A 15137-nucleotide genomic window follows, 5' to 3' on the forward strand; every position below is an offset into this window, starting at 1 on the left:
CCGCTCTTATCATAGCCTAAATGTTTTATAGGCTCACACTATTTACTTAATCGCTCTTATCATAGCCTAGACGTTTTATAGGCTCGCATTTATTTCCATGTTTGGCTAATTTTATAAGTTTTAGAATGTAAGGATCATATCACGATCAAGTTCCGATGTTATACTAATAGAAACACTATTGGGGATGTTTTAACTTTTAATACTAGTTTACTGTATTTAATGTTTATGGGTAAGATCAAAATTCGTCCATATTTAAGATCAAACCAAATTAGTTCTTAACCAAACGAAAAGAGCGAAACCATATCGTTTGGTTAACTAGGGATTTTTAACACATTTTTAGAAACGATTTTGAAACTACTTTCGGACGCATTTGTGGGTTTGAAATCTGATTCTTTGCCAAAAGCCAAGAATCTCTTTAAGTTAAATCTTCTAAGTTAAAATCACTTTTCTACTAAGACAAGTAACTGATTTTTTAAAAATAGGTTCACTACTTTAACGCAATGTGCACTATTCATATGTGACAAATGATTGGGTAGATTTAAAGAGTAAACTTGATTCTTAGTACGCGAAAGCGACAAGTTCCCGTTAAATCGTTCCTTTCTATAAGTAGAAAATAGTGCCCCAGAAGCAGTCCTATACATGTATAACTAGAACATTGTCTGATCTACGTGATTTACATTTGATCTCGTTGTTTTTATCTGTTATCTACTTTAATCCCTTTAATTTCCTTACACTGCACTCATTTCACTATATTGATTTACCTTAGATAAGCACCTTAGCAATAGAGTTGATAGATTGACGATTGGTCTTTGTGGTTCGACAATCTTATATATTACTTCAATAGGCTGTACATTTGCAGTTCATTTTGGACTATATATCAAAATCCCGTCATGCAGTATCTCTGTTGGTGATTTTTTTATATTTTGCATGTGATATAACATTCAACATGTTAGTTCTAGCCTTGTGGTGGTTTTTTAATTCTTTCTTTTGTTTCTCACTCATGTTTTTCCTATCAATCTTTTTACCAACATCTACAGGATGAGTGTAACCATCTACCACAACATCCCATAGGTTAACATCTTGTCCTAGAAAGAAACTTTCCAGTCTATCTTTCTGGTACTCAAAATTTTCTCCATCAAATACAGTGGGTCTTGTAAAACCATTGTTGTTTTACTCATTTGCCATGGTGTTTTCCTTATGGATTTTTTACTGACATTGTTAAGTGTTTGCACCCATAACCAAGAGCTCTGGTGCCAATTGAAGGGTATGAAAACACTTAGAAGGAGGGTTAAATAAGGGATTTTCTTTTGGGAAATAATAATTCACACGTTATTTTTATTCTGGTTCGTTTGAACTCAAAATACTCCAGTCCACCCGTCGAGGTGATTTCGCCTCTCTCCGTCGAGGACTTAATCCACTAATCAAAACTTGATTACAATAGGTTCATGAAGGCAACTGCCAACGTCTTCTTGAGAATATTAACCACAACTTGATTACTCCAGGAACAATATAACATAAACTTATAACAAGTGAATTTAATGCTTCTTAATCTAAGCTATATCACAACTTTGATTTTTCACCAAGTTTTTGTACAATGGATATGACCTCATTAAGTAATATGAACGAGTATTTTCTTTCAGTGTAAGAGTTCACATGAGCATTCGCTTTCTCTTTCAAATTGATCTTCTATTTATAGCCTTTGGAAATCTATACGTTGCATCCTCGTAAGTTGTTATGTAATAAATGTCGCGTGTCGTCTTGATTAAGTGAGCTTTCCACGCTTCTTAATATTTGTTCCTCATACATGCTTCAGCCGTCTTTTAATCATTATGTCTCTAACAGTATTTCATCTTGTATCAGAACTTTGCATTTTGTCTTTCTATTTCTTCATAACTTCTGTCTGACTTTGTGAATATAACTTCTATCAGAATTTGTCTATAGCAGTTGATGCATTCAGAAGTTACTTCAAGCATTAGAACTTCTTGAACTTCACCGTGACTTTTCTTTCTTTGTTTATTCAGCTCTACACAAATTTCATGTTCTGATGGTACTTGAGTTAGAACTTCTTCGGAAATAAGAAACATAGAATTAGAGTATCACATTTACTTATACAAAATTTATTTAATTGTTATCATCAAAACTCTAAGATATGATTAGAACCAAACTATGTTCTAATTGTTCTTTTTAACAGCACGTGATCTCTACTTATACAAGTTTGGATTTATTCTAGACCACACACAAGCATAGGTGCAATCATAGTCATACAAAATTGTCTGCAAAATCTCAACTGTTAAAAATTACACTACTAGATTTTTTGCAACTCCTGTAAAAGTATGATAAATGTAACAGTTTTTAAAAAAAAAACAGCGATTTTACACTATCAAATTTTTCAAGGTTTTACAAAAAATTGGTACAACATTGTGTTTTTTAGAAAACCAGTACGTTTTTCACACACTAATTTTTTTATATAAAAAATTGTATAAGTGCATACGGACGTTTAACATACACTATCGAATTGTTTGATTTATACCAAAAAATGTATTTGTTCTACCAAATTTTCTTGCAGTCTTTTATACTAAAATTTTGTCAAAAAAAATATAGGTATTATCAAAAATTAAGGAATCTCAGGTTAAAATGCAGGGTGTTTAACATTCGGGTACTATCTTGGGGCTTTGATGAAAGGCTAATGATTAGAGGATTTCTTATTACTCCCTATATAGTTTAAAAGAGCCCTTTGAAAACCCAAAATTGCCCCTCACTTTTCAGAAATATATTTTCGGACGCACCCATTGCATCACGCAAAAGCGAGCAAATTTGGTGCCACCCTAGAGTCAAATAAAAAAATGTTTCAGACATATATCTATGGAAATGTGTTATAATAAATTGCTTCATAACCATCACAAGAATAATTCCGGAGATGTAACTCAGGTAAAATTATGTGGTAAACTGGAATCATGTCACCTTTGCATGTCAGATTATTTCGAAGATGCATCTCCAAAAAATCAAAAGCGAAATTGCTAAAATCAAAAACCTGCATGATCAACTTCATTTGCCATATTTTCATTAAACCCTATCCAAAAACCTTCCATTCTCAATCAAGTTTTTTACTCTGAATCTCCATTCTTGTGTTTCATCAAATCAAAATGAGCTAAAGGAAGTGAAATTTAAGGTAAAGTTCATTCACTTTCACCCTTATTCCTCGCATTAATATGGTTTTGAAACCAAAAAAAAAGATCATGTTTTTACCAGAAGTGTAGTTCTAGAATTTCTATGAACTCGTCTAGAGATACATTTCCGAAAGTTTTCTGCACTAATTTACCAGCAATCTTTTTCATGTCATAGATGTTTCTTAGTTTATATATTTTTGTTTACATTTGGTATGGTGCATCCTGATGATATCCCCAAACTTATTGTGTCTCAAGATGCTTCACTTGTCCTAGTAAAGGTTGTAGATATTCGAAACCATTTTATAAATGAACAAGAGTATGAATTTCGTGATGACATGCTACAATAGATCCGTAGAGAGGCCATCAAACAAGGGTTTGGTGTTGTGATTGGAATTTCCGATAGTGGTTCGAATATAAGAAGTGCATTTGTGATATTAGGATGCAAAAGAAGTTGTAAATATAAACCTCCTTTCTGGAATTTCAAACGAGATAAAACCGGTTCAAGAAAATGTGAATGTTCATTTAAGTTGCACGGTTATCGGTTAGCAAATAATAAGTGAATATTTAATGTGATATGTGGTTTACATAACCATGATTTATATGCCAAATTAGTCGGTCATCCAATTGCATGCCGCCTCTTGCCAAAAGAGAAAGGATATTTTTGCAACATAACATTGAATTTGGTACCTACCAAAAATATACTGGCCACTTTAAAGCATGAAAAAAACCCGAGAATATCTCAAATATCAAGCAAGTGTACAATAGGAGCTATCAATACAAATTAGCGCTTAGGGGGATAGAACCGAAATGCAGCGCCTCTTGAAACTTTTAAATGATAACAATTATGTAAGGCACCAGAGACGCGAGGATGGATTAACCATAAGAGATATATATTAAATTCATCCTGATTCCATAAAAAATTTCAATATGTTTCCCATTGTGCTTATAATTGATTCAACGTATAAGACCAACATACAAGCTTCCATTATAGGAAAGTTTTTAAACAAGTCTTCTCAGTTATAAAATTCACTTATATCCTTCAACATTTACTGAGAAGATTTATTCTGTCGATTTTTCATTTCTAGAGTGTGAAAAAAAGACAGTTTTGCTTGGACTTTATAGGTTTTTTTGGTCAATGTTGAAGGACCAAGAGAAAATGTCTAAAGTAATTTTTATCGACCACGATACCAGTTTAAAGAATTCGGTTGCAAAGGTATTTTCTATTTCTTATGGATTACTTTGTAAGTATCACATTACAAAGAATGTGAGAAGTTGGGTTAAACCTACGGTAGGGACAATTATTTTGGTCCATTCATTTAAGTAGATATTTATCATTTTATTGTAAGTGACATTTTATTAATGTGTTATGGTATCTAATATATATTTTGTAGTATGTCAAAAAAATCTGCATTCAATACAAGTTTCTGCCTGTTATGTTTCTGTTTACTATGCCATAAAAGATTTTGAAAATACATCTCCGCAATAAAGAGTGGTTCCGAAATTACATCATTTAGAACGTTTTCTGTCACAAAATAGGATTTGTGAGGTCTATGTTAGCCTCTAACTACTATAAATAAGCTTAATTGACATATTGTTTCATACCAAAACACCAAAAATCAGAATGAACATCATTTTGCATGTTTGAAATATTCACCTTACTAGTAATACACCATCTAGAGAATTTAATATTATCGGGTACACCTCTCTTGAAGATTTGCAATACACATTGCAGGACCTTATACCATATGACGACAATCGCAAAATTGTGAATATCGAGTATCATCCACCATCCATTGACAAAGAAGGGAAGCTTGAGTTCAGCAACCGTGAGTTGAAGACGACCACTGATTTACGGGGTATGTGGAGAACCTCGTTTAAAATAAAAAATTATCGAGCTGGATGTGACTGTTTTAAGATTAGACAGTGATACTATCAAGATGTTACAACATCCACCTGAATATTGAAGGATAATATTTGATCTATGTTAAAATTCCTTATATATTGTTGATTTTATGATATCAATGATATTTTGATTTTGTCAAGTTAGTGTATTCAATTATGTTTTTCTGTCTTTTGGTATGCAAAATTTCAAAAATAGCCATCTGACATTATTCCCGATATGCATCTCCGAAATAATTGGTATTTCAATAAACGTTTAGTGCGACCGGAGATGCATCTCTAAAATCTGGAGACATTTTACTCTCTCTGTCCTAAAATAAGTGTTGTACTTGACACTTTCACATGGATTTAAAAAATGTGATAAATGAAAGAGAATAACAATTTTACCAAATTATTCTTGGTGGTTATTGGTGTATTTAAATTATCATTATTGTAAAATAAGAGAAATAATAAATTGAAAGTATTAATTAGATTATACAATTGAAAGATGAAAATTAAAATTACATTGAAAACTAAAAATAACACTTATTTTAAAACAATTTTCTTTTCAAATACGACACTTAATTTAAGACGGAGGAAATAGTATGTTTGCCTGATGCACTAAAAAGTCATAAGTTGCATTAAGAAATTCCCGTTGCTTAAGGCTTTTAATGTTCTAGATAGGAGCTTTCGTGACCTTTCAAATATTTTGTTATCTATTAACAATATATAAAAGTTAAAGTACCTGAAATTACCAAGTTTACCCAAACTGAGTTTAACTTAAACTAATCTAATAATTAAGGGCAACTTAGTCTTTTTGTTAAATACTGAAACTTGGTTGATTGTAATTCAAAATTTGCTGATATGTCAATCCCTCATTATTTTCTTTCTGATTTTTTATTTATTTTAATACACCAGAAGCTGGAAAGACATAATATTGGATTTCAAATTTCAAATTTCACCTTGAAAAAGGAAAAACCACTTTCCAATTTTCTAAAAAGTCACTTTCCAACTTTTTATTTGGAAAAAATGAAAAGAATGCATCATTATTTAAAAAATCGTGTTTTAGGAGAGTTTCAAACCATAAAATATTCTTCTTATTTTTTCTCTTCCCCCTCAAACCTCTCAGATCCTCTCTACCGGAGAACCCTAGTGCCACCTTCACGCTCCGATTCCCGCTGCAACAGACATCATCTTCCAAAATTAAACCGATCAAAGTGTCTCTCATCATCTCTACTTCAAAACCCCTCGATCAATTTTTTATTCTGGCAGTGTTTTGAGTATATGATGCCTTTTAATATAAAGCTCATACGTTTTGTGTTTGGTAGTTCCTTGGATGTTTGAGACATGTCTTCCAAACTTGGTTAGATAGATTTGTTGAACTCCTTACAACTCTCAGGCTCTATCACTAACTTACTTTAAATAGTGCTTATTTAATAATACCTCCCCTAACTGTTGCTTTTTTGGTTCGTTGTTGTATTTGTAATATAGCTTTTCTTATGCCATAGTAATTGTCATTATCTAAGACGTCTTTCTCAGCCTAAAAACCGAAAAATAGCACCTTCATGGTTGATAGATTTTAAGGGGAATTTATTATTTATTTCATTGATTCTTTCTTAGTCTGCTTCTTAATTATATAAATCTCATAGTTTTTGGATGATGGTTGGTCTTCCGTCACCTGAAAACAGGGAAGTGATCTTGAAAACTCTTCTAGCTAAGGAAAAATATGAAGATATAGAATTCAAAAAGCTTTCAACTTTGACAAAAGGATATAGTGGGAGTGATCTTAAGGTTCGTTTTGTTGGCTATTCTTTATTTCTTACTCCCTATACCTATACTTCTGGTTTCTTGTGATGATGATATGATATACTGACATTAATTTCTGTAAATAGAACTTGTGCATGACTGCAGCATATCGCCCCGTTCAGGAGCTAATGCAACAGGAGAAGGCCAAAGAAATGGTATAGTTACTTAATTACTTCTAATAATGTCATTGTTAAAATGATTTCTATACAATATGTACTATTGTTCATGCGCTGTAAAGCTAAGTAATGACCACTTATTTCAAAAAAAGAAGAAAAAAGAGGCAGAAATTGAAATCTCAGAAGTCGCCTCCAATGCTACGGAAGAAGATCAAGTGATTGTCCTCAGGCCTTTAAACATGGAACACATGAGAGATGCAAAGAACAAGGTGTGTTTATACTTTTAACTGTTCACTTCTATTCTTGTAGATTGAGTTTTACGGCTTCTTTCTATTAACTTATTTGAGATTATATACCAACATAACCACCTATGAGATTTTTTGGAAGAACTTATGGAAATAGCTTATGGCATGTCCGTAAGTTATTTTCAGCTTATTTCTATAAGCTCTCATAGATAAATTATGAAAACATCTTAAAGCTTTTATGAAAGCAGTTTATGTTTATCTTATCTTTTGATTTAGAAATATCTTATACATAATCCCTAATACCTAACCAAAGTTTCAAGATAACGGCGCATGTTCTGTTTAGACACTATTAAAGTGTTTATAGGAGATGATAAACTGGTTCAGTCGTCTCTATTTGATCAAATTATATATTTTGTCAAGGATTTTAAGTGTAATTATATAACAATGACATCAATACGGAAGAATGAATGTCTTGTCTTCTTCCAGCTGAATACTTATTTCTATACATTGAAACTGATATATGAATGTGTAACTATACAGGTGACTCCAAGCTTTGCTGAATAAGGATCAAATATGAGAATATTAGAGCAATGGAATGTTCAGTATGGAGTAGGAGGTTCAAGGAAGAAAAAGAAGGAGCAGCTTAGCTATTTCTTATAGATTTAGAAAGCCAATTTTGAATATGGATACATCAATATTCATCTCAAAGATGTATATATTGTCTTCTTTTTTTTTCCAATTAATTAATCATTAAGCATAGATATTGAACTCAAAGATAGTTAGAGTAAATTATGGAAAACCTTTTACAGGTATGTTGAATTATTTATGAAACACAAGGTTATTAAGTTTGGTTCAATTATATAAGTCAGTGGTCTTTTAAAATGAACACAAGGTTAAACCTATGGATGATGGGATATTTAATACACCTCTTTTTATTAATTTTATATATAAGTTTCAAAGTTTAGTAGAATTTTCTTATTTTATAATTTGTATGTGCGGTTTTGTGTTATCTAAAGTACACAGATATAGGTTATAATGCTATTATTCTCAACAAGGTCTATTGTATTGGATTATTTTCTACTTTTTATGCTTATCTCTATTGTAACATGAAAAATCTCAGTTATTCATTTTCGGTTTTGCAGCTTTTGAAGATCCCGCACTGCAGTTGACTTTACTCTTGCAAAGCTGGAATTAGATTTCAAGAGGCTGATTTTGTGTTTGTTAGATGTTCATGAAATTAAAAAGGGTTTAATAGAGGTTGATAATGCAATATAACTGTTTTCACTATGTGTATATACATATCTAATATTGTATTGAATGCTGCAAGCAATAGTTTGTTTTGTATAGTCTAGTGTAAATGATCCCCTTAAAGTAAAATTGTTTTTCTGATCCACTTAATAACAAAACCACACTATAAACCTTATTGATGGCTTTTCATCTCTATTGAAGGAACCCATCTCTGCATCCGTCGAATACTTCCCGTCGATTGAAAATTATGGACTAACTCCGTCTAAGAGGTCTCTAAGGGATGCAGTAGAAGTTACTGACAGTGTACAACAATCATCACCTTATTCATTTGGAACTAAAACGTTGCTTTTATATAATCGGAATAAACACTGCTTTTATAACTATTTTAATTATTAAAATAATATATAATATATTAATTATATTATTTATTATTATTTTAATCTTATTCAATATAATATATTTGTTAGAAAATATGTGAAAATGATTTTTTAAGTATAAAAGAATAAAAAGAATATTTTTAATGGGAGAAAATGTATTTCTTCTAAGAATTTATCTTAATTTATATTATATAAAAACTAAAGTACTTATAAATTACATACTTTTGCTTTCGTCTAATATAAAAAATACGGATGACTGTTTTTATTTGTTTTTCCTAACTTTTAGTTGTCCTATATTAATAATATAGCATTTTTGAAACAATAAAAATGTAAATGACCATATCTATTAAAACTCATATTTTTTAACTTTTAAATGCAAATTCAATTCTTTTTTTGTTGAATGCAACTAATCTGAAAGGTCACATGCGGAGATGAAAAGTCTTCTAATACATACATATACGGGGAACCCAATTTTTTGAGCTTTCAATTCAAATTTTTTATTCACATATATCTTAAAGGCAATTAAATGATAATTACAAGAATAATTGTCAAATTATCATTTAATATAGATTTACGAAATTTTATTATTGAATGAAATAATTATTATTGAATTGAAAATTAAATTCCTCATAATTATGATTTATTTCTTAATTTCATAATTTTAAAAGTCAAAAAGAGTTTTTTTTAAATGACTTTTGCTTTCATCTAACATAAAAAAAATACGGGTGACTTTTTTATTTTTTGTCCTATATGAATAATATAGCATTTTTGAAACATTAAAAATCGTCTTTTTAACTTTTCAATGCAAATTCAGTTTTTTCATGCTCAATGCAATTAATTTGAAAGGTCACACGTGGAGATGAAAAGTCTTTTAATGCAAATACGGAGAATCCAATTTTTCGAGCTTTCCATTCAATTTTTAATTATCATAGCTCTTAAAGGCAATTAAATGATAACTACAATAATTACATGTTAGATTTGTAAAATTTGTAAGTTTGACGAGAGCTGTCATATATTTTATGTTTGGAAATATGGAATAATATTTTAAATATGTTTAATAAATTTTTAGAGTTAACTCATTTAGATTCAGTTGAGTTTTTAACTTATCTGAATTAACGGGTAGATGTGAATGTATATATATATATATATATATATATATATATATATATATATATATATATATATATATATATATATATATATATATATATATATATATATATATATATATATATATATATAAAGAACTTGAGAAAATAGAATAATATCTAAAATAGGTTTAATAAATTTTTAGAATTAACTAATCTGAATTAACGGGTAGAAATGAACGTATCAATGAAATATCAGCTATTGCATAAATTTTTGATATATATACAGGAACTTTACAAGTCAAAACTAGATACATGTAATATGAAATTCTGACCAGACCCGTGCGACATCGTATGATTTAAAATATATTATATTTATTAATAATTTATCATAACAAAGTCATATATTAAATATATATATATATATATATATATATATATATATATATATATATATATATATATATATATATATATATATATATATATATATATTATTGTTATATGCATTATTTTGAATTACCAAATCCATATATGATAACTTTGTAATTTATAGAAAATACATAGGTGTTATAAAATAACTTTGTAATCTATTGTTTATATCCCACAATGTATAATTTGTTATAAAATAATAATTTCTTTATTATGAAAAATATTACATTTTTTAATTATTTTTTTTAATAATTAAAAGGTCTTTTTTATTTATTTAACAATTATTATTATTCATATATGCATTGTTTTTAATGACCAAATTCATACACGTTAAACTTATAATTTTATACAATATATATGTATATATATTTTATTGCTGTATTTTATTTAACATACTACATGTTTAAATTTATTATAAATATTCATCCAATTAATATGTATATTGTTTAAATATATACAGAATAGCTTCATAAGATATATCTTATCCACGTAATATTAAACCCAAACGGCCATGTGCGATAGCACGGATATCCCGCTAATTCATGTTAAAAGCAATGCCGATATAATTGCTCAATTTGTTTAGCTAACTATGTTTTACTTCCTTCATATACTTGCTAAAATGAGGATGGCCTCTTTGTAATGTTTCTTTTAATGTACTAAATGATTTGATTGCTTGATAAAATTATGTTCTTCCATAGAAGAAAAAAATACTTGGTAAAATGAGGATTGCCCTCTTTGCAATGTTTCTTTTAATGTACAACTTGATTTGATTGCTTGATAAAATTATGTTTTTATAAATGGAAAGAAAAAATACTTAAGCACCATCTATAAAAAAATATTTAAGCACCATCTCTAAAAAAAATTACTCTGATACCCAAGGCCAGCCTGGGAAGGAAGTGCAATAGCACAGCACCTCACTCAAAATTTAAGAGGCCCCAAATTTTTAAAAAGTTCAATTTTTTTCATAAATATTAAATTAAATAAATAAAATATTATAATAAAAATTCAATAAATCAAAAAAATACTATAATAAACACTCAATACATACAAAAATAAAAAAAAATTAAATAGATCAAACTCAAAATATATTATTCATAAATAAGATCGAACAAATCAATACTTTTGAACAAATTAATATCAATCTGACTTTATAAGATTTCTCCATAAATAAGATGGAATCAATGGTATGATACCAATAAATACATAGAATCATATAACTAAAGAAACATCTACTAACAAATAGTTAGAGATCTATAGTATAATTTAATAAAGCTCACAGAGCCAAAGTTAATATCACAAATAAAGTACCAAAAAGAATTCCATAACATATATATATCTTAATCATAAGTATCAAACAATAATAATAATATGAGTAATGCTATCTAGTCAATGAAAAAATAACCAGAAACTTTGTCAAAAAAAGTTCTGGCAAAAATAGATCTGACTAAATAGCACTTTTTTAAAAGCAAAAATGCTCAAAATTACATTAAAAGTAAGTATAAGCTTCAATCAGATTTGAGTTGATTTTGCACCCACAAGCCATGACATGTTTTCACCTGGCTTGTTAATACTCTCCATTGCATTTGTTCTCTGATATGGTGATTTGGAAGCAACTCTGTAAATTCATAACAAGGAAAAAGTTATTAGTATTTCACATAAACACTAAGTGTGCGTTTGGTTTGGTTTGGTTCTGCGGTGACAAGAATTGATTCTGATTAAATTGATAAAAGTGAATAGAATTTAAGAGTGTTTACCTATCCTTTCTCTTCTCAAGGAACCGATGAAGAGAAGCTTTCCTCATAATTGGAAGATCTGCTCACAAGGAAAAACTTGATCAGAAAAACATGTTCCTATTTTTATCGTCATCGTAATTTTTAGTGTATAAAGTTTTAAGAAATTACCGCAAACATTAGGTCTGGAAAGCACTTGAGGGTGTTCAAGAATCGGCCCGTTGCAGGTGCTAGGGACGATGTTGTTCACTGTTGGAACAATTGGGGCGATTGGGTCAACAGAAGTTCTGACCGAATTTGGAGGAAATGAAGGCTGGCTTTGTGCGTAAGTGTACAAAGAATTGTTGTTCTGACTTTCAGAGATTCCTTTGTTAGCAAAAGCCATGAGCTCTTGTGCTTTATCAGCAGGGAAATCGTTGAATACAATTACTTGGCCATTGTAAAACATTGTCAATTGTGCAGCTTTAGGTCCCTTAGTAGCACTGCAAATCAATATTTCAATATCATATATTAGTCTAGATGTAAAAAATTGTATATAATCAAATGATCATACAAATACAATATCATATGAGAGTCATCGCTAGGCGGTTCAGTGTACAAGGCTTCCGCTTAGTAGGGTCGGGATTATATGCATCCTTACCCCACAGGCGGAGGGAATCGGTCCGATCCTCTAGTACGGTGATGCATATGCAAGGGCATTCAAATCAAGAGAGGAAAGTTTTCTCTCTTTAAATCTAATAGTTCTTGGAGATGTAGCACCATATTACATCTTAGAGGATCTAGGTCCAGGATTCTCTTCAAGGCCGCCGTAAATTTTTTGAGGACCTGTGTAGACGGTTGGTCACGGTTCAACCCAGACAAAACAACTAGGACCTATTGAGCCATGATTTAGCCGTGACTCATCAGTTATAAGGCCGTGACAAATTTGAACCCTGTGTTGTAACTCATGCTACACAGCCCTAATTCTTTCCATTACAGCCTTCCTCCATCTCTCTCTTAATCTTACTCTCTACATAATATTTTCTTGGACTCGAATCCTCACCCTCGATGCAATCGAGGGAGCGGATCTGGATCACCTTTTCCGAGAACTAAACCTATGACCGGAAGACGGCAACCATACCGCGTCTCTTGTCATTTGTCATTACTTACTCACTAAATTTTGTTTCAAACCTAATTTGGTATGAAATGAAATAAAATTAAAATCAAAACGAACTAAACAACCAACAAAATACTCACTTGGAGTTGTTCATGGAAGCTTGTGGAGAGAACAAATCCATGGTAGTAAGATTCTTTGGTCCCAAGTTATTTTCCATAGTTGGAAACAAGTTCATAGTTGTTCCTAATTGAGAAGAACTCTCAACACACCCTGCAAATTTTATCAAATTTAGAAAAACACAACAAATCTAATTCAAACCAAACAAAAGAAAAAAATCTTACAACATAAACAACTCCAATAACAATTTAACTCATGAACGAAAAATCAATTAATTCAAACCATGAATTAGATCTATGAATTTATAAAACTCTCAATTAACAACAAAAAAACATACAAATCCAAGAAATTCAAAAAGGGAAATATTTGAGAAATTTTATATATAGCTATTAGTTCAACCCTAAAAAAAAAGGGAAATTAAATTAAGATACCAAATTTTCATTTTGCTAACATCATATCTCAATAAAAAGAAAGAATCATTAGCAGCATAGGTTTAGGAAAAAAAACATAACAAAACCTCAGGAAAAAACCTTAAAATTCGGAGAGATTAAGATTCCGTACCAGTAGTTTCGGTGTTGTTGTTGCATGACATACCGAGAGAAAGATCTTTGAAGCTCCCCTTTTCCTTGATATACTGACTCAGTAAACTGCAAGTCTGGGAGAAAGTTGTCTTCTCCGGCGACCTCGCCGGTTTGTGGCCGGAAACTTCCGAGAGCTCCGATGAGGTAGACATAGTTAAGAGAAAACGCGTAGTTGAGATTGAAACAATGAGAGATTGTAAAATAAGAAAGTGTGTTGTGACGATGATTTTGTATTGGTGGTTAATCTTATGTTGATGTTTTATATATAGAAAGAAATAAATGTGGGTTTTTTGGGGAGGGGTAGTTTGGGGATTTAGAAATTTGGAGGTGGGAAATTGAAGCACGAGGAATATGTGTGTGTTTTTTAAAGTTGTCTATAGGGGATGGGATGCTTTTCTTGCCGCTGTCTCTTCTGTTTCTTGTGTTTTGTCTAAACTTTACTTTTTTGGTAGTATTTTTTATTTATTTATTTTATTTATAATTTATTTGTCGACGATTATTAATTAATATTTAAATTGAGAAAAATTGGTTTAGACCACGTGGTGTGATATGTTGTTTACGTCGGTTTTATTTAAAGAAGAGAAGAGACGAAACGGACACGGCAAAGGTTATGCTGTGGGAGTTTCCTTTTGCTTTTTTTTTTAAATAAGATTGAAAAGAAGGTAATGGAGTGTTGGTTATTCAATTGAGTCACGTTTAGAGTGGATTTATTTTAACGAGTTGCAATTTTTTTTTTAGAGAAATTCATGTGCAAGTCACACCCTCGTTTTTTTTTTAGTGATAATTCTTTACTTTTTTTAAGAATAATATTTTTAAAAATTAAATCGATATAAGATAAAAAATGCCATTATATATGAAAATACAAGGAAAATGTGTTCCTCAGGATACTAAAAAGATCTCAATTATAAATACATCTAATAGCTTTCTCTGTTATATATACATGAAAAGCGTCAATTCATATAACATGTGTCAAACAAACTTTCAATTTATTTTTCTTTCTCACTTACTAATTTGTGTGTTGGATTCCTAACATTGTATGTTAGTCCCCTTTCCACAGTGACAGAAGCTCAAATCCACTATCACTTTCGATCGTCACTTCATTTCTAGTTTTTGAAAAAAACAGTGGTGTCGTTTGTGGGAATCGGCTCTTGGTTCATGTGTTTTCAACGATTTCACTTCCGCTCTCTGATTCGTCAATTTGTAATCTTTTCAGATCATTGAATCAAGCACATTCAAGATTGAACACGAATATTTGT

The 15137-nt window shown here is 30.3% G+C and overlaps 2 protein-coding genes across 2 annotated transcripts; one reads left to right on the plus strand and one right to left on the minus strand.

Moving 5' to 3' along the window:
* The first annotated feature begins 6140 nt into the window (after positions 1-6140).
* Positions 6141-8681, plus strand: LOC131599364 (uncharacterized). Its single transcript, XM_058871746.1, has 4 exons — positions 6141-6836; positions 6938-7006; positions 7123-7236; positions 8355-8681. Exons 1-4 carry the CDS (start codon positions 6702-6704, stop codon positions 8379-8381), a joined length of 345 nt encoding a protein of 114 aa, XP_058727729.1. The 5' UTR covers positions 6141-6701; the 3' UTR covers positions 8382-8681.
* Positions 8682-11662: 2981 nt separating this feature from the next.
* Positions 11663-14128, minus strand: LOC131594987 (protein TIFY 10B-like). The gene is made up of 5 exons (XM_058867194.1): positions 13862-14128; positions 13324-13453; positions 12259-12569; positions 12112-12169; positions 11663-11972 (listed from the first exon to the last, which is right to left on the minus strand). The coding sequence occupies exons 1-5, from the start codon at positions 14031-14033 to the stop codon at positions 11867-11869; spliced, it is 777 nt and encodes a 258-aa protein (XP_058723177.1). The 5' UTR covers positions 14034-14128; the 3' UTR covers positions 11663-11866.
* Between the last annotated feature and the right edge of the window lie 1009 nt (positions 14129-15137).

This window comes from Vicia villosa, linkage group LG4 (assembly GCF_029867415.1).
Source record: "Vicia villosa cultivar HV-30 ecotype Madison, WI linkage group LG4, Vvil1.0, whole genome shotgun sequence".
NCBI classification, from domain to species: Eukaryota; Viridiplantae; Streptophyta; class Magnoliopsida; order Fabales; family Fabaceae; genus Vicia; species Vicia villosa.